The sequence below is a fragment of the Phyllopteryx taeniolatus genome, chromosome 4 (genome assembly GCF_024500385.1).
Source record: "Phyllopteryx taeniolatus isolate TA_2022b chromosome 4, UOR_Ptae_1.2, whole genome shotgun sequence".
NCBI lineage: Eukaryota > Metazoa > Chordata > Actinopteri > Syngnathiformes > Syngnathidae > Phyllopteryx > Phyllopteryx taeniolatus.
The window spans coordinates 27138105-27163134 of NC_084505.1; the positions used below are offsets into that span (position 1 = coordinate 27138105).

General features: G+C 46.4%; 3 protein-coding genes and 1 long non-coding RNA gene across 7 annotated transcripts; 2 read left to right on the top strand and 2 right to left on the bottom strand.

Moving 5' to 3' along the window:
* The first annotated feature begins 42 nt into the window (after window positions 1-42).
* rrp36 (ribosomal RNA processing 36) lies at window positions 43-6149 on the top strand. Of its 3 annotated transcripts, XM_061771077.1 has the most exons (9): window positions 43-163; window positions 260-497; window positions 633-957; window positions 1694-1829; window positions 1893-1959; window positions 2048-2152; window positions 2264-2338; window positions 4810-4927; window positions 5269-6149. In XM_061771077.1, exons 3-9 carry the CDS (start codon window positions 642-644, stop codon window positions 5424-5426), a joined length of 975 nt encoding a protein of 324 aa, XP_061627061.1. In that variant the 5' UTR covers window positions 43-163; window positions 260-497; window positions 633-641; the 3' UTR covers window positions 5427-6149. The 3 variants fall into 3 exon arrangements, with proteins under 3 accessions (XP_061627061.1, XP_061627060.1, XP_061627062.1); XM_061771076.1 differs by having other exon boundaries at window positions 102-497; XM_061771078.1 differs by lacking the exons at window positions 43-163; window positions 260-497 and having other exon boundaries at window positions 798-957; window positions 1609-1829.
* Window positions 6150-7822: 1673 nt separating this feature from the next.
* Window positions 7823-9055, top strand: LOC133476973 (uncharacterized). Its single transcript, XR_009788187.1, has 2 exons — window positions 7823-8018; window positions 8735-9055. It is a non-coding gene; the product is annotated as an uncharacterized LOC133476973 (long non-coding RNA).
* A 612-nt stretch (window positions 9056-9667) lies between these two features.
* On the bottom strand, window positions 9668-12426 carry LOC133476972 (myelin and lymphocyte protein-like). Its single transcript, XM_061771079.1, has 4 exons — window positions 12130-12426; window positions 11720-11887; window positions 10565-10690; window positions 9668-10327 (listed from the first exon to the last, which is right to left on the bottom strand). The coding sequence occupies exons 1-4, from the start codon at window positions 12250-12252 to the stop codon at window positions 10253-10255; spliced, it is 492 nt and encodes a 163-aa protein (XP_061627063.1). The 5' UTR covers window positions 12253-12426; the 3' UTR covers window positions 9668-10252.
* Window positions 12427-19002: 6576 nt separating this feature from the next.
* On the bottom strand, window positions 19003-22250 carry snrpb2 (small nuclear ribonucleoprotein polypeptide B2). 2 transcript variants are annotated; one of them, XM_061771081.1, is made up of 7 exons: window positions 22107-22250; window positions 20788-20868; window positions 20337-20509; window positions 20120-20254; window positions 19581-19616; window positions 19398-19486; window positions 19003-19323 (listed from the first exon to the last, which is right to left on the bottom strand). In XM_061771081.1, the coding sequence occupies exons 2-7, from the start codon at window positions 20849-20851 to the stop codon at window positions 19164-19166; spliced, it is 657 nt and encodes a 218-aa protein (XP_061627065.1). In that variant the 5' UTR covers window positions 20852-20868; window positions 22107-22250; the 3' UTR covers window positions 19003-19163. The 2 variants fall into 2 exon arrangements, with proteins under 2 accessions (XP_061627065.1, XP_061627064.1); XM_061771080.1 differs by lacking the exon at window positions 22107-22250 and adding an exon at window positions 21683-22082.
* Between the last annotated feature and the right edge of the window lie 2780 nt (window positions 22251-25030).

Consider the following 25030-nt stretch of genomic DNA (forward strand, 5'->3'; position numbering starts at 1 on the left):
TCTCTCGCTCTAATTTTGAAGGCTGTGCTGCTTGATACCGATGTGACGTATTTAAAGGGACTGCAGCTGTTCTCGGGGTCTCCTAGCAACCAGGATGAAGCACGTGCCATTCACCGGAAATAGCAAAACCACTTTCGCGGATTTTTGATGTTTGGAATTTTTGGTGACGATGGCGACCAGTAAATGTTTACAATTATTTGTGTGACGAGATCCGCGTGAGGTTTGGCTGACGTTTGATTCTTTTTGCTTTATTCCGAAGGCGGAAGTAGCAAGTGGACGTGACGTCATCGGCCACACGTTGTAGGAAGCTAACGGAGGCTAATGCTAACGCTAAAGGCGACCGTGTGCTCAAAGCAGAGCTGCGCGTCCACATGTTGACCATTTCATCGTCGATTCCACTTTGGAACTGATTTCAAGAGGCGACCGGTGACCGGAAGTGTCCGCGGACACGTGTGGTGCTCCAAACGCGAGAAAACCAAGCTTTGCCAGCTTCGCAGGTAAAACGTGTTGATGACTAAACTAACTGACTAAATTAAGTGATAGTTGTCGACTCTTTAACGCACAACAATCTATTCGGCGTTCGAATAATACATTTATTCAACATGTAACGTTGCATGTATGTGTTGTGTTAGTGTTCAGACATGGAGACGGCACACAAGACCAACACGGTGTTCACAAACAGCAAACAAACAAGCAGTGATGAAGAGGAGAACAACTCGATTGTGTTGATGCAGACAGGAGCCGATGATGAGGAAGATCAGCTAGGATCTGATGAGAGTGATGAAGGCAAAGAGGAAGATGAGCAAGGATCGAATGATGATGATGATGATGATGAGGAGGAGGATGATCATGCAGGAGGTGATGGGAGTGAGGAAGGATCTGATGGAGATGAAGATGAAGCAGAAGAGGAGGAGGAGGGAGAGTCAGCGGTGTGGACGAGAGAGGACATCAAAAAAGGTCAAGGACGTTCTCGCGTATGATTTGCAAAACTTGCTCACAGAAAACAAAAACTCCAGACGCTCCTTTTGGGGTTTTTCTCCGTAAATGTCAAAAGGTCAACATATCATATGTACATCATTACTCCAAGATAAGAGAAATGAAATAAATTCCTAAAATTTGAGAATTTGTATCCATCCATTTTCCATACCGTTTATCCTCACTAGGGTCGTGGTTAGAGTATTTATAAATAATTACAAAATATATGTGTTGAGTACTTTTGCGGATTTTCACATATTACAGAGATGATCCGGAACTAAACCGTCGCAATAAACCAGCAATTACTCTATTGTGTAGGATTTTCTTTACATTTTCGGTAGGGATGCAACAAATAATTATTTTAATAATCAATTAATCTCCCCGTTATTTTTTCGATGAATTGGATAAAAAATGTTTTTGGGAATTTCCGTCCTTTTTCCAAAAACAGACATTACAAATTTACAGTGCAGAAAATGGACAACAATGAATTGATTTTGATTCAATTCTTGGTTGACCCATAACATCAGTCAGAAAATCGGATCAAAATGTTGATTGTTTTAGCAAGTAAAAGTGGATGTTTGCAAATGTATTCTTTTTAAAAAGTGCTAAGATCCTAATACGAATGGACTTCAGTCGTACTCAGGCGGCTACAGCATGTGCGATGGCGGTGATGATGATGATGATGATGATGACAAGGAAGATGGGGATGTGTGTCCAGAGTTGTCCGTCATGCCGTTCGAGGACATCCTGGAACTGCAGAACCGCGTGGGCACCAAAGCGTACAAGCAGGTCGCTTACGGCGCCGCCGGCCAGCCACAGAGCGCCGCCGGCCGCAAACGCCTCAACAAGAACAGGTGACACGGCGTCCGCTCGCTTGAAGTCGCATCCGGTCTTGATGGGTTTTTGTCCCTCCTTAGGCCCGCGGAGGTCTCGGCCAAGAAACCGGCGCCGTTCCTTCGCCAGGTGGTCGCCGTCAAGAAGGCGGTGAGATGAGAAGTCGGCGAGTGCGGCCACGCTCGTGGGCAGGAAGTAGAAACGTGATTTTTTTATTTTTATTTGATTCAACCCCCAGACACTGAGAGACCCTCGCTTCGACGACCTGTCGGGGGAGTACAAGGCGGACATCTTTGACAAAACCTACAAGTTCATCCACAACATCAGAGAGCGTGAGACGCAGGTACGGCGCCCACTCTACACGGCGCTTCAGCGGGATTGTTATGAGCATTTGCAGCTTTGGTAGCACGAGTAGAATGGATGACGGACTTCTTGCATCTTTGGCGGCGTTCAGGAGCTCCAAAAGCAGCTGAAGAAAACTAAGAACAGCGACAGGAAAGAGAAGCTCAGCTTCCTCCTCAAGAAGATGGTGAGTGTCGTCATCACACTTGACACCACAGGTTGACGTTTTAAAAGATGTACGCTTTTTTTGCTCACTGTCTGACATGAAATCACACTAAACTTTTCCTGTTTCAGTTCCATTAGGAATACCAACATTCTATTTGCTTCATGCCAGAATAATTAAGAGGAGGATTTTTGGGGACAATTTTCTTGACTATCTGAAAAGTCAGAAGTTTATATTCAGGAAGATTATTATGTCTTTTAAACAATTCAAACCCAGATGGGTTGTCATATCTTTGTAAGCTTCTAATAGGTGTATTGACACACACTTGTGAATGTATATTTGTAAACACAGCTTGTTTGTGTAACATCATGGGAATAATGTCAAAAGAAATCAGCCAAGATACCAGCAAGAGAATTGTGGACTTGCTCTCAAATGTGCACACCAAGCCAAGAATAAAAGCAAAAGTCCTTGTGAAGACGCTGGTGTCAAGAGTGTGTCCTGATCCACAGTGAAACCAGTTCTGTGCGTACACGTGCTGAAAGGACACTCTGCCAGGAAGTAGCCCTTAGTCCAAAAGAAACCTCATAAATCAGATAAGGATTTGCAAATGCACATGGGGACAAAGACCTTGATTTTTGGAGACATGTCCTGCGGTCTGGCCAAACTCAAATGGAACTGTTTGGTCATAATGAGCATCATTACGTTGAGAGAAAAAGAGGGAAGCTTGCAAGCCTGAGAACACCATCCCAACTGTGAAATATGGGGGTTGTCGTGGGGTTGTTTTGCTATTGGCGGGACTGGTGCACTTGACAAAATAGATGGCATCATGAGGAAAGAACATGATGTGGAAATACTGATGCGAAATCTCAAGACTTCAGCCTGGAACGGTCAGCACTTGGGCACTAATGGGTCTTCCAAATGGACAGTGACCCAAAGCAGACTGCCAAACTGCTGACAAAGTGGCTTCAGGGTAACAAAGTCAATGTTTTAGAGTGGCCCTCATCACAAAAACATTTGATGGGGAGACCTCAAAAGTTCGGTCAGGAGGAATGGGACAATTTCTGCCAACTATTGTGAGACTTATTTTACACGAGTCATACATTTGCAAGGCAATGGTACCAAATAGGCGGCACGGTGGGCGACTGATTAGCACATCCGCCACACAGTTGTGAGGTTGCGGGTTCAAATCCCGGCCTGGCCTGTGTGGAGTTTGCATGTTCTCCCTGTGCCTTCGTGGCTTTTCTCCTGGTACTCCGGTTTCCACCCACGTCCCCAAAACATGCGCAGTAGGTTGATTGAAGACTCTAAATTGTCCGTAGGTGTGAATGTGAGCGTGAATAGTTGTTTCTATGTGCCCTGCGATTGCCTGGCAACCAGTTCAGGGTGTACCCCGCCTCTCGCCAACCGTCATCTGGGATTGGCGCCAGCACGCCCGTAACTCGAGTGAGTAGAAGCGGTTCGGAAAATGGATGGATGGATGGTACCAAATACACACAAAATCTCTGCATAAATTGGTCCTAAAATGTCATCTGATCTTCCATCTAATTCACAAGAATGAACAGTCAGTCTGCTTAAATTAGTACCACACAAATGATGACGTCAACCCAAAGGTGTTCTATGGGGTTGAGGTCAGGCCAGTCAAGTTCATCCACATCCAACTCTTTTCTGTGTCTTTATGAACCTTGTTTTGTGCACTGGTGCATGGTCATGTTGGAAGAGGAAGGGGTCATGCCAAACTGTTTGCCTGTCCAAAATCTCTTGGTGTGGTGAAGTGCTCAGAGTTCCTTTCACTTGCACGACAGAGTGATTTTGGACATTTCCAACTTTGTGGGGACAGTCTGGAGATGGCCCTTTCCTCTTCCAACATGACTGTGCATCGGTGCACAAATCAAGGTTCATAAAGACACGGAAAAGAGAGTTGGATGTGGATGAATTTGACTGGCCTGCACAATCCTGACCTCAACCCTCGAGAAGACTTTCGGACAAATTTGAGCGGAGACTGAGAGCCACGCCTTCTCGTTGGCTGTTAGAAGTGCAGAGGGTGGGCCGATGTCATATTCAACGCGATGGATTAAGATTGGGTCACTGGTGGCGTAGCGGTCTACTCGCCTGACTTCGGTGCGCTCTGCGTTGGTTCAGTTCCGACTCAGTGACGTTGTGAATGCGAGGGCGAATGGTTGTTTGTTTCTATATGTGCCATGTCACCGATGGGCGACCAGTTCAGGGTGTAGTCAGCCTTTCGCCCGAAGTCGGCTGGGATAGGCTCCGGCGCCCCGTGACCCTGAACAGGATAAGCGCTGTTGAGAATGAATGGACGGATGAAGGATGGGGTGTCACTTCGATTCATATGTGAGTCAAGGCGGCTCAGCCAATACTTTTGGCAATATAGTGTAGATACAGGACAAAGCCATCGCTTGGCCCCCCCTTTTTTTTTTGTACAAAAATTGAGCTACGAAAGCCACGTGGTTACGAGCGATGTGATGTCATGCGTGCAGGCCAATCAGGAGCGAGCACGGCAGAGTCAAGAGCAGCAGCGGGCGAGAGAGCTTCAGTACAAACAGGAGCAGAGAGAACGGGCCAATCGGGGAGCTCGGCCTTTCTTCCTCAAGAAATGTACGTATTTTACGGGGGGAAAAAAGAGCATTGATCATATAAAGGTATTTATTATTACATATTTCGATACATCATATTATGCGCATTTGCTATTTGTAATTATGGTTTGTGGAAGAAATGTCGGTATATCTTGTGAGAATAAAGTTGCATTTCGAGCGGGGAAAATGTAATGTTATGGAAGTAAAGTCCCAATTTTTTTGAATTTTTCAGGATAAAAAGTCACAGTATTTTGAAAATAGTCATATTTTCATAGAATAGCTGTTACCTCTTTTGACAAAAAAGTCACAGTAAAAGAGAAAAACAATAAATTGTAATGGTCAAGCTGTTTTTGCCGTTTGCAGGTGAGCAGAAGAAGCTGCGTCTGGCGGCGAGGTTCTCCGACCTGAAGAAGAGCGGCAAGCTGGACGCGTTCCTCAGCAAGAAGAGGAAGAGGAACGCCGGCAAGGATCGCAGGAAGTTGCCGCGGCAACAGCAGCGTGGGAACCACGCCACGCAGTGACGGCGTGTTCTCGGACATCGCCGGACTTGTGACGGCGGTCTGGCGGCGGGACGCGTTTCCACGTCAAGTGGGCGACAAGAACGGGCTGCCTTGACATATGAGTTCAGACCACTTTTTTGCTTTGAGATATGAGCGCTGTACAATTTAGTGCTATTTTCCTTACTGGGGTGGACTGGAACGAATCAATGTCACTTCTGTTCATTTCAATGGGGAAAGATGATTTGAGATATGAGTGTTTGATTTTCTGAACAGACCCAGCAACAGAAAATGTGACTGATCCTTTGAAACGTCACAGTTGTCTTTAAATAAATGTTTGGTCACCGCGGTAACAAATCTTTAAGTCACTTCCTCGAAATTTGAGAACTGCAAGCACCTGCAGCCCTTGAACACATCACAACAGCTCTTATTAAATCGACACTTGTGTCTGTCAATTATAGAGATCTACGAACACTTGCCTAAAACAGGTGCACAAATAAAAATTTGAGAACTGGACATCTCATCTGCCAGGTACAAAAGCGTGAAAAAGGACACCGTGGCATTTCAAACCCAAATTATCTTGCTAACCTCATAAAAAGGACAAAGATTATAATTTGATGGCATGGGACCTTTCATTGCTGGCTGCAGCTATAGTTATTACTATGTATTGTCAACATAATGCGTATGTGAGACTAATGTTCAATTCCTCATCTCATTAAAAAAGGATGAAAATAAAATTTACTCATTGTCTCATTAGCTACATTAGTACATGAATTGGAAATCATGACCGATGAAAAATCCATTTTAACATTGATTTATTGATGACATCAGTTGAGTTGATAAACGACGAAGGGGAAAAAGTCACATCATGATTGGTCAGTTTTTTCTGAAAAAGCAAACAACAGGATACAAGTTAGCATTAGCTAACAAGCTAGTGCGTTTTATTATGATGCTAAGCTCGCTAATGTTCATTTTCCACACGCCTGTCAGCACATCCAAAATGCTGACTGCGATGGATCAATTTTCCCCGATCTATCCATCGATGACATCATCACATGTGTCACTGATGAAGAAAGGAAAGAGGAAAGAAAAACAAACAAAATATTTTTGTATTTTGCACTTTTCACTCATCTGTGTGCGTTTGGGCTTTGGGCATTTGTTGTTGTTGTGGCGAGCGTACGGCGCTCTTGACAGCGCGCTGCATCAGCCACGTGCCCGCGTGCACACTCGCCAAGGTGCCGCCGGCCACCCACAGCCAATTCCTGCGCAGCCACGTGCCACCTTTCATCTGACGAGGGAAAATTGACATTGTTACGATAACAATAGCAATTGCAATAACGAGGACGTGCGGTCAAGGTGGCGACGGGCGGGCGGACCTGCGCTACTTGCTTTTGGGCGTCCGCGCGGCGTAAGCTGCAACGATGGCGGGTTCGGGGACGACGTCGTGTGCGGCGGTCTTGTACAGGTGGGGGTGGGCCTTGAGCTGGTACCATCCGGCGTGGATCAGAGCCAAACTGGTGCCCATCACGATCAGAACCTTGTAGTTCTGCCACACGCCCATCACACCAAATACAAAGCTGCAAAATCAACAAAGCCGTTCCAGACCCCCAAAAACAACATTGCTCTCAGTTTGTCGGTGAAAATGAGAAGGCTCGAGCGGACGCCCGCAGTTGTAAAATCTGAAAATGGCCTGTTTCGACGTCACATTTACATCTCAACTAATAAGAAACATCCGGGCACTTTTCTAAGCGTCAAGGTTTCGGTCGCAAGTTTGTGAATTATTTACATTGATTTCTGGACAGACAATTTGGGCACATTTTCAACATAAAAAATGGCATAAATCCTTCATCCTTAACCGATTCATTGCTTTCATGTAACACTCCTCTATCCAATGATACCTTCTATTTTGATATAAAGGTATTTAGAAATTTTTAGGATCATACCTATGAAAAGGACGATTGCCTACGTCATTTTTAACTCGTACAATATCAATAAAAGTGGAAATAGTGTTGTTGTTTTTTAAGTGTTTGTGGTGGTAATCGGCAAAAGTTGTTATTTTTGGAAAACGTTGAGAAAATAACGCAGGCAATGACGCCATCAGGCTACCGGCACGTTGTACCTAATCAAGTGTCCAGTGTTTTAGTTTGACCAATCTTCACCAATTCAATATTGTATCCAATCTTGATAATATTGTATATGTCACGCTAAGGACAAAAAAAGCCAGTTAGTGACACGAAAAAGCCAAAAAACGAGCGAAATATTTCACCTTCACAAAGTATCACTTTCTTCACCGGCGGCGGCCATCTTGTCCATAGAAGTCTCGCCCACCGGAAGTGACGTCAAGCCGGCTGAACCGCGTTCCATTGACCTCGGAAGTGGGAAGTCGGAGCCGTGAATGACGTCATTCCCGAGTTAACAGCGTTCCATTTACCAAGTCAGAAAACAAGATGGCGACCTCCGCGAACGTTGTCTCGCGTTTTCCTTGTCCGAATAAAACTTGAACTTGTGGACAAATATGCGCTCCTTCTGCAACCTTCAAAGGCGGCGGATGAAGAGGAAACACAAAGACGCAGAAGGAAACCTGTTTTTTGTGTCGGCGTATTTCACCGTTTACAGGTCAAAGAAGAAGAATCACCTTTGTTGTCATGAACGTGCATGCACGCGAAATTTGTTCTGTGCGTTTTCCCCATCGCGGTGAGAACACACTTTTTTAGCGGACCGCACTGGCTCGCCCGGGGAGCCGTTCGGGCTATCGGCGTTGGTAGAAATGACTGGCTGCACGCTTACACAACACTGCATCCACTTTTATTGATACATCCCATTACAGATACACATCCAGATATCCTTATGAACATATAATTGCATTACACTTAGTCGAACCGACAGAAACAAGTGCACGGCATATCAACATAGGGTGCGTTGGGAAGTTCACTCCGGGCGCAAGAAGGAACCTTCGGTAACTCAGAGCGTTGGCAGTGTGTGCGCCACTCGATACAAGCAAAACTGACACATTCGATATAGCGGATGTACTGACGTATCCGTAGCCATAGCCAACACGTTCATTAGTAAAGTTGGAGAAAGTGGAGCACACTCGGTCTCGTGGCGCGGTGGGAACATCGGACTGCATTTCCGAACGGACCCCAAACACGAGGCTGGAGCTAGGATTGGTCGACGACTGCGTGACGTCACGTCGGGAAGCATACAACAAGCGGACCGGACCTTTTGCGGTGGTCTCTCTTCCATGGCCGTTGTTCTGAACCAAGTGGATGAGAGCCCAGCGCTGAATCTTCACCAACCTTATTGTTTGACTTTGTATTTTCCATGCCACGCAGCGAGGTCACTCAAGGTGTGGACGGAGGACCGCCGGATCAAGACCCTGTCATGGCCAGCCCAATCCCCAGACCCGAACCCCATTGAAAACCTCTGGAATGTGATCAAGAGGAAGATGGATGGTCACAAGCCATTCAACAAAGCTGAGCTGTTCTGAATGTTTGCACCAGGAGTGACAAAAGGTCACCCAGCGGCAATCTGAAAGAATGCTGGAGAGCATGAAAGCCGTGATTCAAAATAAGGGTTGTTCCAACAAATACTGATTTACAAGCGTAAAACATTAGTATTGTGATGTTTCAGAATAAATAACTTGTTTTCCTTGAGTTATTTGAGCTCTGAATACACTGCAATGTTTTTTTTAAATTTTGACCTTTTGTCATTTTCTGCAAAAAATGCTATAAATGACATTATCATTATTTTTACCTGGAATTTGGGAGAAAGCTTGTCAGTACTTTATAGAGTATATCTATATCTATCTATCTATCTATCTATCAGTGACTTCCAACCTTTATGGAGCTGAGGCACATATTTTACAATTGAAAAATCTCACGGCACACCTGAAGAGCGCTCATGGCATACTAGTTGGGAATGGGAAAAAAATATTTGTTTAAAATCCATGAATAGGTGAATCGTAGATGCCCGAACACGAATATGCCACAGATCTATTGTAGTTAACATTATGCACAGTTTGCGCAATTCAGTGATACTATTGAGTACCACTAGAGGGAGCCAGCATACCACCGGTGTTACAAGAATATACTTTTGACAATCACTGCATTAAAAAAAGATTTCATGTCCTTTGTATTATTGGAACGTTCCCCTTGTTGTCACGGAGACGCGTCTCTTCAATGCACCGCTTCATTCATGATTCATCATTTGCCACACCGACCGAAATGCCGACACTGCGTGTGTGCGCTCGGTGTCATGTTCAGATGTCTGTTGCAAAAGGTTCAGAGGTCAGACGCATGACAACATTGTGAGACATCGTCGCGGTGGTCTTCAGGGGTCGCTGAGCAGCGTTCCACCTGAAACATGGTAACCTTGGCAACCACACACACACAACACTGTCATGGAGTCCAACGCAAAGTTGAGAACAGTCTCATCCCAATGAAGTTATTCAAAATTTATTTGCAAAAAAAACAATTTGTAGTATAAATGTAATAAATAGAGCCATATGTAAATATGTGACTATTAAACAATGTCAATGTCATCAAAAAATGTGGTATAAATCAACAATTTCACATATACAGGTAAGTGTGCTAAATAAACAAATTGATATCAAATGAAATGTGTCATAAATAAGCAACGTGAAATAGAAATGCGCAAAAAGGAATATTTTAAATATTTTTTTTTCAAATATCAATGTCACAATACAATTATCTAATCTAAATGTCATGAATGAACAATGTCAAATAAGTTAAAAATAAACCAAATGCTATATACATTTCAGAAATCAGCAATGGCAACCATGCAAAAAATGTGCGCGTGTGTGTGCGTACTGATGGACAGATGAAAATGTTCTAGAAGGTCTTCCAGCGCATAGCCGACAAGATGGTGTGTACGAAGTACAGCAGCGTGGCCACGTACGAGAACACCTGAAGGCGACGCGCACACACACACGAAAACATACATTCACGCAGACGAATACAAAATCACACGCGCACATGCATGCGCGACATGCATCAATCGTCCATCGGTGCATTTATGAAGCTGTGTGTGCGCGTGTATGCGGTGCGTCCGCACGATTCGGTGTTAGTGTGCGTGTGCTGATGTGTATGTGTGTATGCATATACGTGTGTTCATATGGATGTGTGTGCGTGTGACTGACAGACCACAGCAGAGATGTCCAGCTGGTAGTTCTGGAAGTTTCCTGCGTTCTCCATGTCCAGCGTGACCTTTGCCAAGGTCACGGAGGCGCTGAGGTAGAAGACGGCAGCCGTCAAGTGATACGCGAAGTCCTGAAAGACAAATATTATTTTGGGCCCCCGGGGGTCGCCGTCCTCACATTCCACACTGCAGTATGTGTGACTGTGAACGTGTGTGGCTTTAAAGGCGGAGCCCGGCCCGGTGAGCAACGTGGGAGTCGGCCAATGAGAGCGCAGCATCGGCTGGCTGCTTACTGGCTAAACCGTTAGCCACATGCAAAATCACAAAATCCAATCGTGTATGTGCTCGCTTGTGTGTGTGTAATTTTGTGAATGTGCCTGTGTTTGTGTGTACAGTAGTGTGTATTTATGTAAATGTGTGTTTGTGCATGTGTGCGAATTTGTTTGTGCATGTTTGTGTGTGTGTGATTTTGTATACGTTCATAGGTTAGTGTGTTCTTTTGTGCATGTTTTCCTGTGTGTGTGTGCCTGTGTGTGTTTGTGGTTGTTTGGGTGTGTGATTTTGTGTACATTCAAGTGTTTGTGTGCGTGCGTGTGCACGTGTGTGAATGTTAGGGTGTTCTTGTGTGCATGTTTTTCTGTGGGTATGTGTGTTTTGTTTGTGTGTGTGTTTTTTATGTATGTTCAAGTGTTTGTGTGTGTGTGAATTCGTGCATTAGAGTGATTTTTTGTGTGTGTGTGTGCATCAGTTACGTCTTTATTTTGTTCTCGTTTGTTTAATAAAGCAATTAAAAGTGCACTGCCGTTGGCCACCAGTAGAGGGAGTACAATTCATTGTAACTAGCGGTAGTAAAATGGTGAAAAATTGCCGATCTAAAATGAGACTTGAAAAATTTAATCCGGCGAGGGACGAGTGCGCACAGACAACTCGCAATTTGGAGTTGCGCGCCTTCAGTGTAATACCGCGTTGCGCCACAACATGCCGGGGCAGCGCTGAGCTCTACCGGATGTCGACGCATCATCATTTACGGTAAGACGAGAGGCAGAGAAGGTCCCCTAATATTTGTCTTTCCTGCATCGTAGGAAGCGACTTTGATCACGGTCGGCTGTGAGGATGAAATGATGGCAAAGGTCGACATTGGGTTTGGTGCTTTTACTCACTGCTGCCGCCCAGCGGCTTTTGTTGGAATGACAGCCGCACAAGAACAGGACGCTCCACACAAACGTGGCGACGAAGCAGAAGACGCTCACGAACATGAGCCAGCCGAGCGGGTTCTCCGGGAGCGCCAGCGTGCACGCCACCAGGATCCACACCAGACCCCCGAAAATCTGCGCGCAAACACGTCACGCGTGACCAGGGTCTTTTCCCAGACGTGACAAACACGATACAATAAATAAAGCGCTCGGAGCGCATTTTTCAAGTAAGGCTTGCTTTTCCTCAGGCATCATTCAGAAGATTGATTGCAACGGGCGACATTACTTTGGGTTAGGAATTATTTGGGGAATTAGGAATGACACGCCATTCTTAGCCCGAGGTTGCGCTTTGCAAGTCACAATCACAATCAAGTTACCAGTTCAGGTAGGTAGAGGAGGTCCGGTAGAGTTGTGCACACGGCGGCTCCGGTGGGAAGCTCGGCGGTCGTCAACGTGGTGGCCGCCGCCGCCGCCGCCGGCTCGGCCGTGTTGGACGCCATCGCGCCCCCGACACACAACAACAACAGAAACGACAACACCAAGAAGAAGGAGAAGAAGACGCAGCAGCGACGGCAGCAAATGGCACAAGTGCGACCATCTCCCGCGTGCACGCGCAACAGGAGCCCGTGGCGGCTTTTTGACTGCACGCGCCGTCGCCATGACGACCGCTGCACCGCGTGACGTGACCGAAAGAGAAGGAGGAAGAAGAAAAAAAGCATCCACGACCTGTTTCTATTGGGGCCTTTGTTTTGGTTGTGATGCGTTGCCGTGGAAACACAAACAGCACATTTTCATTTCTACAACACTTGAAACATCATCATCAAACAGATCGATAATAAGGATACAATCACTACATTAGTCACTTCAAATTCCAATATTGGTTTGCGTTGCATTCATTTAGACGTTATTTTCATTCATTAATTGCTTACTTGTCTTCCCGTAATTAATACAATCGAACAATACTAAAAATACACCAGTTGCTTTTTTGCGATGAAATAATTGTTGAATTAGAAATCACAATTACAAAATAAGAATGAATGATTTTCTTGTTAGTCGAACTTTTGTTTTGGCTCAGTTTTGAGGTTCACGAGCTCGAACGGGCGCAGGTCATTTGTGTCGTTGCCAGGGGCGTCACGAGGCCCATTTTCAAGCCCCCCTCAAAACAATCTTAGGCAGTATGTGTTGTCTTAGCTCCCTAAAATCAAAATTGGTTTCCCCCAAAAAACGTCGACGATGACAGTTTCGGCTCAAAAATATCTTCATCGGCAAAAATCGGCGAGGGGGGCGAAGCCATCCCAAACCAAATGTCACAGCTGAGCGATGCCACCGGTTGTTGCCATGGTTACGTACAGCTACAAACAGGTGTGTGTGGCCATGAATTGTTGATGAGGATCAAGTTCTCCCGCCGGCGCATGCGGTCGGTCATCTGATCTTCCTCACGGAAAAACGAAACCAAAAACCTGCTGAGCAACGAGCTTGTCGCTGGGAAGCTCACTTTCAAATCATTTCATCACGAACGGTCAAGACACGCCCGCTCAATTTCCTTTGGAAAATCAATTCATTTGACTGATGGCAGTATTTGAATTGTTGGCAGTTCCATCCGTCCATTTTCCTTTTCTTAAGATGAAAAGGACATTTTGGAATATCTCCGATTTTTCTTCTCTTTTTGCGTGAAAACGAACGCAAATGCATCTCAGTGTCCGAAGAGTTCCTCTTTTTGCGTGTTTGAACAAAGGTCACTCAAGCTGTCTTTACCGATAATGCTGCCGCAGAGAGCCCGTGATGTCGCAATACACCAGAGGGATGTGTGATGAGGCAGCCATTTTGCATTCACAATAGCAGACAGCAAAATAAATGTATTAATTTGTCAAAGGGTGGGAACTATTGCATGTCTTTACCGTTATTACGATTGTTTAAAGACAACAACCATCCTAGACTGTTTCCACTCGTACCTCAAAGACCGCACGCAGTTCATCAAGTTCAAGTCATTTTCATCCAATCCCTACCCAGTCACTTTTCCTCGGCATCATTTTCCGTAAATTCAACATCCTCCATTTGGTATTTCTTTTTTTGTCCTGTTCGGCTGTTAGGTCAAGCAGAATGGAGGATCTGTATCCCTTTTATGCCAGAAGAGTTTTATTGCGTCATAGTGGAGTTTTCAAGCTGCTGCTGTGGTTTCTTTGTATTCTAATGGGTATTTGTTGAGAATCAGAGTCGATCAGTCGAACAGAAGAAGACCACAAAAGACAACGCACTAACTGTAAACAAGATAAGGAAAGTAAATCCTTACATATCTAGAACATTGAAACATTATATAGGAGTGTTTTATGGGGCAGTCGTGCTACACCCTGTGAGGGAAGGACAGGACAAGATAGGACAGGACAAGATAGGACAGGACAAGAAGCATGCAGGACAACCCGGCTGTACAACTGAAGTGTGGTGGGATTGACTATGTATATAAAAGTCTACAGGAGGTGAATGTGAGTGAGGGGATACCCAAGCAATTCGCATATTCATGCATTATTTGTCGCAATAAGTGCGTGACCCCACACCCGGCGAAAGAGTCGCAGCGGTGTGTGCCTGCGGACACATGCAAGTGAATTGACACCGTTTCGCATGCGCAAAGACTGACACAAGTGTCCTGCAATTGCTGTGGCCGCACCACGGAGGCCGAGGACCCCACCCGATCAATTGAGGGGCGGGATCGGGCCCGGGGGTCCGCCCGAGAGCGGCCCGGCGGACGGGACGCGTCCCACGCCGAGGGACCCGGTCCGCCGCCGATCCTTGGGGAGCCATTTTTATTGTATTTTTTTGGTGGTACTTGTACTTGGTGTCAAAGGTCGGTTGCGATCTATGATGCAAAAATGTGCCATTTGAGTGACAACTGAGAGGGCGCCGTCGCAGCAAGCTAGGACTGACCGCTACTGGACACACGACAAACTCCGAGCATTTGAAGGACAAAGAAAACATTTCCCAACCTTTATTGAGCCAACTTAAGACTTTATTTTGAAACATTTCACCAAAAATGCGGCAAGCGAATTGAGGTCGCAATTCACGGCACCACGCGGGTCAAAGCACCCTGGGCCGAGCCGAGTTGAGCCGGATCGAGGAGAATGCACCGATGTGCGTGACCGGGTTGGGTTGCACGCTGTACACGCGTTCTCCGGGTGTTTCGCGGGCCAGCCGGTAGAGGACCGTGTCCTTGGCGTTGCCCCTTGAGCAGGCAGCTCGGTCCAGGTAGGCCGCCACCCTCAGGGAGGCGTTGCCCGGGTACAACATGGCCGGCGTGCAGCACTCGGTGGCGGGCGACACGGCGTAGAGCTGCGGGGACAGGCGCCGCACCTCCGGGAGGTAGTGGCGGCCCAGCAGCTCGGCCGCCGCCATCACGTACACGGCCAGGAGCACCAGGTGCCCGGCGGACGTGCGCTAAAATATTTGCCTTGGCTCCATAAAGGTTGGAAATCACTCCTCTAGTCAGGTCGTGTATTCTAATCAGTCGGGTCAAACCAACATTACAACGTGACAGGAATAATGGGTGCTGACTGACTGTAATTGAATTACTTTGTTGAAATTAAATTACTTCACACACACCGAAACTTTAGCGCATGAATCGACATAACGCCAGCATATTTACGTACAACCGTTAGTGCTAGCACTAGCTTGCTAGGCTACATGCTTGCGAGCCGTATCGTATTAAAAGTACGTCAACATACCTCAAGCAAGCCTTAAATGAACGTAATTTCCCAAGCACCGGTGACCACCAGCACACGTTTATCCCCATTTTGTTTTTATACTACACGCCACGCGATGTTGTCACCATGGTAACGAGTGTATCCGGTCACGTTTGTGTTGGCAAGATAAAACCCAGTGATCGTAAAGTGATTGGGATGCGGTGGTATCGGAATACAAGATTTTATTGCAGTAGTCTGACATAGTGCAATCGTGAAAGAGCAAAGTTGTCTTGTCGTCTGATCCAAGCGTTACGTGTTGTGTGCCCCACACCGCCGACATGTTTTTAAAAAAATAACTATTGGCCGTCAGATATTTACAAGGCTAAAAATTAAACTAGCTTTTGAATTCAAATATACCGTGAACAATGGCGACGGCTCTTTTGTCCTGTGATGATTCTTCTGCAGCTGTAGTGCTCTTTAGCTGCCAAGTAGCTAATCGAGGCAAGGACTGTAAAGAGTCTCAAAGGGCTTCACAGGCCCACAGTTGGCAATGATTGACAACATCTCCTAATTTAACCCCTCCCCCCAATCGAGCAAGGAAAAACTCAAAACCCCATTTTGGGAAAAAAAAGAAACTTGAGAATGGACTGCAGATGGAGCCTGGAGGGATCCCCCTTCCGGCTGCAACGGATGTCGAGTGGGCAACATTTATCACGTAGTCTGCTGCTGTACAATGCTCATTACGATGGCATTAAGAGTCCATTTCAAGAGAAAAGGAGCCAGAAAGTGGTTCTGCCTCAGGACCCGGCCCGGTCGGTCGCAGCAGAATCCTCCACGGCAACGGCTCCGGGGGAAGTGGTCCGCCTCAGATCTTCCCGGTCGTTGCAGAATCCATACAGGTCGATCGTAACCCGGCCCCCTTTCCGAGCAGTGAGAGGGGGGAGGAGGAGCTAGGACAAGTGGCAGTAAAACAGGCTTACACGTACTTTAACTAAATGCCAAAGTGTCAAAATTAAGTCTTAAGTCTGGATTTCAACATTTCCACTGAGGTAGCAGCTGTCATGTCTACGGGGAGGGCTTTCCAGAGTAATGGTGCCCGAATAGAGAACGCGCCTGCGGACGTCTTTCTGGTTTTGACCAGCGTTTTCCAAGCGTCGCTTTCGGAAGGGTAGCTCGGAAATGTCGACGTATAAATGTTTCACGATGGCGTCCTCGTCCGTGTTATTGCTGATTCTTCTTTTCCTTCGGGCTTGTCTCTGAGGTCTTCTTCTGGCTCTCTCACGACCAATATACTCCCACTCGCTCCCCCGGACGTGGCCACTTCTTCCGAGTCTGCTCTCTCCAAAACATCTCACCTCGGCTGTCCCTCTGATGAGCTCACTTTGACTCCTATCCAGTCGTGTTGAGCTCACGACCGCGCTTTCCGAGACCGAGACGAGGCCAGCCAGTGATAAGACCATAAAAATCTATTTGAAAAAGGTTCCATAGTTAAAGAGCATTCTCTTTCATTTTAATTTTCTTTTAAATACATCGAAGAGCCAAAAGCAGGTCTGCAACACTTTCAAAGCACATGTGGAAATCTCTAATCTTCATTTTCTTCCACTAAGATCTCGCAAAATATAAAACCTTGTATGTGTAAATGTAAAGATTCATAAGTGACCTTAGTCACAACACTGCCAAGGTTGCGTTTGTAGTGGATTTTTGATACGGACTCGAAGAGAGACATTTTCCAGAAATCCACCTCACGTTCATTACGGGGCCGGCGGTACCACGTGAACCGAAGGTCTCGAAGAATAGAAGATCAGTACTGGCCTCGAACGGTCTCCACGGAAAATCCTGAGTCCGGCCGGTTTATGACCAAGACAAGACCGCGACTTTTGGGAGTCGAGTCCAAGACCTTGAAAACTGTGGTACAAGCCTACTATCCAGCCCGCTCACTCCTGAAAGAGCACCTGAAGAACTTCGACTGACCGTGTGTAAAGATGATCTATCCATCCATCCATTGCCAACACCGCTTATCCCGGTTAGGGTCGCGGGGTGTTGGAGCCTATCCCAGCTGACTTCGGACCTAATCCAATCCAGTTAGCACACCTGCCTCACAGTTCTGGGGACCGGGGTTCAAATCCCTGCCCCGCCTGTGAGGAGTTTGCAGGTTCTCCCCGTGCCTGCGTGGCTTTTCTCCTGGTACTCCGCTTTCCTCCCACTTCCCAAACACATGCGTGCGAGGTTGATTGAAGACTCGAAATTGCACGTGAGTGCGAACGGTTGTTTGTTTCTATGTGGCCTGCGATTGGCTGGGGACCAGTTCAGAGTGTACCCCGCCTCCCGCCCGAAGATAGCTGGGATAGGCTCCGGCACGCCCGTGACCCATGTGAGTTGAAGCGGCTCAGAAAATGGGTATACATATCAGACATGAAAAAGGTGACAAAAATGAGGGGGTGGGGGGGGGTCTACCGGGACCCCGCAAAGCCTTTTTTTGATTTTGACATAAATTGTGCAATCTGGAAGACTCTGAAGAGTACAATAAAGCAAAATCAACAAATTTTCTTCACGCAGAAAAACATTTCTTTCCACCGCTCAAGTACACGATGTACAAATGTAAGATTCTAATGAAATTTGCCTCATTTCTTTGCTTTTTCTGTTCTGGCCTCCAACTTGCACCAGGCCCATCTCCACCTGATACCAGCTTCAAGCTGTGCCACATGAATAGCATCCTCCTCTTTAAGCGCTCATTCTGGAAAAGTGTTTCACTTTTTTTTCATGATTACCAGCTTCGAAACTGTATATATATATATATATATATATAAATATATATATATATCTCCACGTAGGCACGAGCAACAGCCAGGCTGGCTTACGTAGTGTAGAAGACGTTGTGTGAGGTCACATGACTTTCTTGTGGCGTTTGATTGGTGAACTAGACTGAAATAAATTGGATTGGCGCAAACAGCGCCCGATGTGGAAGTCGAAGTCTCGCGCATGAAATAGTAATAATAATTGATAAAATAAAGTAGCGAGCAACATTAAAATCATTGTAACGGAGTAAGAGTACCGTTACTTCTGAACAGAAGCGGCAGAAGCGTTTTTTCTGGTCTCGTCAACTTGACGTATCCAAAGCGGGTCCCGAGCACACGGCCGACGCACTCGCATATTAGTCCGCTGCGGAGTAATATTCACAATTACATGTGCGGAATGGATCTAAGTGCCAGCGTTCGAGGAGTACGAAACCGCCTATGACGACAGGAGAAACCCATCGGAGCTATACGATTCCCGTAAAGGGCCTAGTTTGAGTTCAAAATGGCGAATTTTGCCCCAATGGCGACTGATTTGCACGTACGATATATATATATATATATCTTTGTACCTTGGGATTATTTTGTCACTTTGTGACATTTTCAAAAGTTAGAAAATGGATAACATTTCAGCTGAAAATGACATGATTGACCCCAATTTTCAAACACGTGATCAGGACATTCCGACATGTTAACAGAGGCAAGATCCAAAAAGTGCAGGCTGGATGTGATCAAGGCCTGGAGCGCGGCGGAGTGTGACACACGCACACGGTCAGTATGTGACGACTTGTGTAAAAAAGGAAAACAAAGACGTTTTATTTGGTTAATGTACAAAAGAGGAAGGTCACAAGGTGACCCAGTCCACCACAAAAACGATCAAGTAGTAGTAAAAAAAAGACGTCCAAAATGTCCGTTAGCGCTCCAAGAATCCTTTGGCGTGCACTCGTCCTACTTCTTGGCAAAGGTGATCTTCATGGCGCAGGTGGCGGTGATCCGGAAGCCTTGCAGGGCGTCCTTGGCCACGCCCGCCTGCATCTCGCCCTCAAACTCCACAAAGGCGATGTCGTGCTTCCCGGGAACCAGACGGACCTCCTTGAAGCCCGGAAACCTGACCACGCAACACACGCGCGTTATCACACGCACACACACGCTTGTCAGTCTGATACGCGCACACACACTTACTGGTTGAAGAGCATGGACAGCATCATCTCGTTGGTTTCCTCAGGCAGGTTGCTCAGGAACAGGATGTAGTTTGGCGGGTTGTCGGGAACCTGCCGAGTCAGCGCAGCCCTTCGACGTTAACATTTGCCCCCAACTCCGGCTAACGGCACGCTAAGCGCATAAGCTAACATAGGGTCAACGTACCTGCACCGCCGGAATGTGGGCCGCGATTGACGGCACCTGAACGCAACACGACAAAACAGGAAGTCAAACTCACGTTGTGATGTCGTGACAACAGGAAAAAACAAACAGGAAGCCATTGCCAGGGCGTGTTGATGACATCATGGCAAGCAACAGCAAAACAGGAAGTCATCCTACACCATAGTGATGTCACGACAGGAAGTCATTCTCAAGTTACAATGTCATCCTAACAATGACGTCGAGGCAACCGGAAGTGCCGAATGGCGTTGTTGCACCATGATGTCATGGCAACAGGAAGTAACTGAACAGGAAGTCATCCTTACGCCATGACGACTTTTTTGTGGCATAATGACGACGGCGTGATAGGAAGTAAGAAAAGTAGGAAGTCACTCAAGTTATGTCATGACAGCACAAAAACCAGACCGGAAGTCATATACACACCATAGTGATGTCATGACAGGAAGTCATCCTCATGCAACGGGAAGTCTCAAAATAGGAAGCCACCCCAACGTCATGATATCAAGGAACAGGAAGTAACTGACCATGGCGGTTTTCCTGGCGAGGGCGACGGCGGCGTCCTGAGGTTTCTTCTTCTTGTCCTTCTTCTTGTCTCGGTCACCGTGCGCTCCTTTGACCTTGGTGATGACCTCAGAGTCGGTCTTGGCGTACTGTATCCTCTGCCAAGGAGGGGGGAGAGGCGCGTGGGTGAAACGGCGGGCGGCGGGCTCGCTCGCTTGCTGGGTTGCCGGCGGCACGTACCATGGGTTTGTTGTAGAAGGGGAAGCCCTGCAGCTGGCGCAGGGCGTTGGTGGCGGCGGCGAGCTCCTTGAAAACCACGAAGGCCTGGCCCCTCATCTTCATGGTCTTCATGGCCACGATCTCCACGATCTGGCCAAACTGCGAGAAGAGCGCGTACAGAGAACGCTTCAACTCTGCGGGAGGTCAGCACAAGCTCCACAATCACTACGGCGGGATTTTCACACGCTGAAACGTACGCGTGCAAGTCGGCGGCGCCTGGGCCCGAAGCATTCATCCAATACTCCATACAAATTGACTCTTCGGGCAGAATTAAAGGTGCAACAAATAAATCCGCAACCATTTTGTTCCTTGATGAATCCTTCAGAGCCACTGTTGAATTTCAAAAGGCCCCAGGTACTCAATGAATGGATCAAAGAATCCATTCTAAAAGGAAGTTGATAAGAACGCTCACCTTCTTTCTTCACCTTATCATTGATGTTGTTGATGTAGATGGTGTGGTTGGGCCGGATGTCCATGACTGCGTCCTTCAAGCCTGCCACACAAACCCGAGCGCATCAACAAAAACGGCCGCATTTTTTTTCAGCCTTTTCCATCAACAAGGACATAACGTGCGTCGAGCAAGAGAGACAAATTAATAGCCCTTAAAGACCGCAGTTTTCATTTCATTTGATCAACAACGGTAGAGATGTGCCGCACTGAATTTCCTTTGGAAAAGCAATTCATTTGACCGACATGAGTATGTGAATTATTGGCAGCTGTCATCCATCAAAAGGTCCATTTTCCTCTAAGAAATGTTTTATATATATCATATATTAGTATTCTGAAGTAATATTTTTCACACTCTGAATGTCACAACGTCTTTGCAGTTTCATGATGTGCAAGACGATTTTGCTCCTTTTCCATGAAAAGTAAGTTTGGTTTGGTTTTTTTTGCTACTTTTACAAAGGTCACTAAAGCCACTGATGTTGTTAGAATACAGCGGACGGGTGTCACGAGGCAGCCAAATCAATGGTCATTTGTCAGATATGAACGAATATGTATCAAGTGTCGCTACATCTTTGCCGTTCTTATGCTTGTATTGCCATTGGGATCATTGACGCACTTGGAAGCGCAGAGCTTGAAAGGCAACACGTAGCATTTTCAATTGCGCCGTTTGTTCTTAGTTCTTACACGCCGTTCGAAAAACAAGTTGTGTTTTAGTAGACCAGCAGGCAAAATTCAACTCGGAAACCGTTTTAAGGAATCTTCTTGTTCAGATGACATCGAATGTGTCTTCACTATTATGGCCTCAAATTTCAACTCATCAATAACTTTGTGAAAGTTTGACTTCTTGCGTGGCTACTTACACATATGAAAGCAAGGCGGCATGAAAGAAACTGTTCAACGAGGAGACAATTATGAAGTGAATTGCACGTAAATGAGCAGTACAAGAACAATGGCGGCTGCGTCTAACGTGGGCACGTGAACGATGCATTCAATCAAATGCAATCAACGTCCACGTTTAACTGCCGTTGTCCAACGCGAACTGTAATGTTTAGCATAGTCCTCGTGAAACATCGTGAAAATAAAAGTCTCATCCCAACGCAACGCGCGTTGCCTACGTCCATTCAAACCGCGAGCCGAGGCGAGCCGGTGAGCTTCCGAGCTAAAGCGCCGAAGAAGATTCCTACAGAAGGGCGTTCGAAACTTCCACTCTCATCGTCACTCATTCGCCACAAGGTGCGCAAAAAAAAATCAAAAATAAAGGCGAAAAGAGCAGCCTGACGTCACCTGGCTGCCGGGAGAACAGGAACTGGCGAGAAGCGGCCCGCTGCTGGCGACGAGAAGCGACGAGAAACGACGAGAAGCGACGAGAAGCGGCGAGAGTAGCGACGTCGCCTTCTTCTTCTTTCTCCTATTGGCGGCGGAGTGCAACCGAGGTTGAGGCGCATACCGCCACCTACTGTACACGAGCTTCCACTGCTCCTGTCTCCGAACATTTCCGCTTTCATTCAACACAATACAAACAAAAACACACGAAAAGCGCTTCGGTTGTTCCAATTATTCCATCTCATCGTCTTGTTCTCAAAAGCCATCCATATAAACTGACTTAATCGTAGACTTATTCCTCAAAATTCCCTTAATTCATGGCTGCGTGTTTTATACTTTACAATCTATTATAGATTTTACATTACTCATTCATTTTAAGTAGGACTTCTTTCTTACATTCATATCTACAATATTGAAACTTTTCTCCACCCTTCATGTATTTCTTATTCCTTATAAGTTATTCCCCGCGACCCTAGTGAGGAGAAGCGGCTCAGAAAATGGATGGATGAAGTTCTTCCTTTAATATATAATACAAGACATTTCGTGGCACTATTTACATCTGGAGCTATTTTTCTGCTCTATGCTCAGCTTGTTGGGTGCAATTCATCACTTTAGCAAAAAAAAACAGAACATTTTGCCTGATTAATAATCATCATATCCTCTTTGACTTTGCTGTCATTTTCCATGTTTTCCTGACCTTGCCTAGCGCTCTGCTGGGTTTCTCTCAGTAATTTCGCAGCTCGCGCGTACGAAACATTTGCTCCAACGAGAACTTGATCGTGGACTTAAGGAGGCACCCCGCACCCCTCACGCCGTCCGACGGCGCTGCGTCAACCGTCGAGACCTTCGAGTTCCTGGGAATTAGAGTCTCTCAGGACCTGAAGTGGGAGACCAACGTCAAAAAGGCCCAGCGGGCGACGTAGTTCCTGTAGTGTATTTTGAATGCGGACTTGAAGAGACACATTTTTACAGTATAGCGGGATGCCTGGAGAAGTGATCTCTCTTTCAACTTTCAGCTTCAAGGAGGGAAATGGCATGACTGAGACCGAATCCTTATCCGTAAATCGCCCCTGCAATTTACAGGACAATACGTCTTCGGGCTAAACAAAGAATCGAGGCTGCTGGTGTCACGTCAAAGGTTCCGACCGCCATTTGGCGCCTCAAGTCCTGTCTCGTTCATTACTTTGGGTTTCGGTTGATTCGATGACAAGAGGGCCACCCGAGGGACGAAAAGTGACACAGAGAGGAAGTAGTTGTACAATTCAAACCGATCAGGCTTAAGGGCGGTGCGTACGAAATGCTTATAAGACTTATAAGCTCGTGTCCCAAATTTTCGGGGGGCTGACCATGAAAACAGCTGTTAAGACACAAAGGCTTGTTCAAGAAACCCGATTTAGCCCAACCGCCCGTGTCTCGGAGTATTCTTTGCTTCCACTCGACGTGCGCCCTTTCCCAGTCCCGGAAATCCACCTCACGCGGGAGCCGTCGAGGCAGTCCTACACAGCGGCCATTGAATCGGTCCCGCGCCTTTGCTGGGTACCTCAACCTCCCCAACATGGCCGCCATGTTGGCACGTCAGTTAGCCGGGCTGCAAATAAAACAAACAGCTAATTCAAAACGCTGCTGCTCGAGTCCTAACTAAAACCGAGAAAATGGACCACATGGCTCCTCACGCTGGCTGCCTGTCTGGAGGAGGATAGATTTGAAAAACACCTGCTAAGTGGATCAAGCTGAAATGGTTTAGGGCCAAAATATATCAGAGACCTCCTCATTGAATAGGAGCCATGTAGAAGACTGAGACAGGTCTGCTCTCCAGTCCTCGAGTCACAAGTAGCAGCTTGTAGTTGTTATGCCCCCCATATCACAATGAGCTTTATTGGCCAAGTTTATGATAAGACACACGAGGAATTTGTGCCGGCGCGGCGGACGACTGGTTAGCACATCTGCCTCACAGTTCTGGGGACCGGGGTTCAAATCCCGGCCCCGCTTGTGTGGAGTTTGCACGTTCTCCCCGCGCCTGGGTGGCTTTTCTCCGGGCACTCCGGTTTCCTCCCACGTCCCAAAAACATGCGTGCAAGGTGGATTGAAGACTCAAAATTGCCCGTAGGTGGGAATGTGAGTGCGAAGGGTTGTTTGTTTATGTGTGCCCTGCGATTGGCTGGCGACCGGTTCAGGGTGGACCGCCCGAAGAGAACTGGGATAGGCTCCAGCAGCCCGCGACCCGCGTGAGGAGAAGCGGAAAAGACAACGGAGGGATGGACAAGGAATTTGTCTCCGGTAGTTGGAGCCACTCTAGTATGACTAGATCTGGAACAAAGTCCCAGAAAACTGTCCATCAGCTCAGACACTGAGTTCATTTAAATCTAAGTTTAAAGACTGACCTGTTCAGCATTGCTTTTCAATGGAATAGATTCACTCTCAATGCATTTCAACTTTTTATGTTTAATGTCTACATTATTGTTTTTGGATGATTTGGAAATTGCTTCTTTTTCCTGCCTTCATTTTTTCTTCTGTATTAATGTCTCTGTAAAGCACTTCGAGTCGAATTGTGCTACACAAATGAACTTACCTTGCTACATTCATTCATGCATTCGGGGAAGGTAATTAAGGACGTACATTTATATCTTTATATTTAAAAAGGAAAAATCTACTAAAAGATTACCCTACAAAAATTTAAATTGGGATGAGAACTAAATAACCTACTCTATCCATATCACCAAAAGCTAGAGGAACATATTTCAAAACCTAAAACGATATCTATCCTTGTAATGATTTTAAAGACAAAGATTCAACATCAGGCAAAACAAGTCTTATGTAATTCTGACATAGAGAATTTAGACAGTTTTTTATTTTTATTTTAATCATACCAAATTGTTTTGAGGAAA

Bases quoted from the DNA above. Each gene is read 5' to 3' on its own strand.
- rrp36 (XM_061771077.1), top strand. From the start codon at position 642: ATGGAGACGGCACACAAGACCAACACGGTGTTCACAAACAGCAAACAA. The intron at 2,153-2,263 runs GTACGGCGCCCA...GGCGGCGTTCAG, and splicing joins TCAGAGAGCGTGAGACGCAG to GAGCTCCAAAAGCAGCTGAA. The intron at 2,339-4,809 runs GTGAGTGTCGTC...TCATGCGTGCAG, and splicing joins GCTTCCTCCTCAAGAAGATG to GCCAATCAGGAGCGAGCACG.
- LOC133476972 (XM_061771079.1), bottom strand. From the start codon at position 12,252: ATGGCGTCCAACACGGCCGAGCCGGCGGCGGCGGCGGCGGCCACCACG. The intron at 11,888-12,129 runs GTAACTTGATTG...GTTTGCGCGCAG, and splicing joins TCCTCTACCTACCTGAACTG to ATTTTCGGGGGTCTGGTGTG. The intron at 10,691-11,719 runs GTGAGTAAAAGC...TTTGTCTTTCAG, and splicing joins AAAGCCGCTGGGCGGCAGCA to GACTTCGCGTATCACTTGAC.
- snrpb2 (XM_061771080.1), bottom strand. From the start codon at position 21,704: ATGCCGCCTTGCTTTCATATGT. The intron at 20,869-21,682 runs GTAAGTAGCCAC...TTTGTGTGGCAG, and splicing joins GCCGCCTTGCTTTCATATGT to GCTTGAAGGACGCAGTCATG. The intron at 19,487-19,580 runs GTACGTTGACCC...CTGACTCGGCAG, and splicing joins CCCACATTCCGGCGGTGCAG to GTTCCCGACAACCCGCCAAA.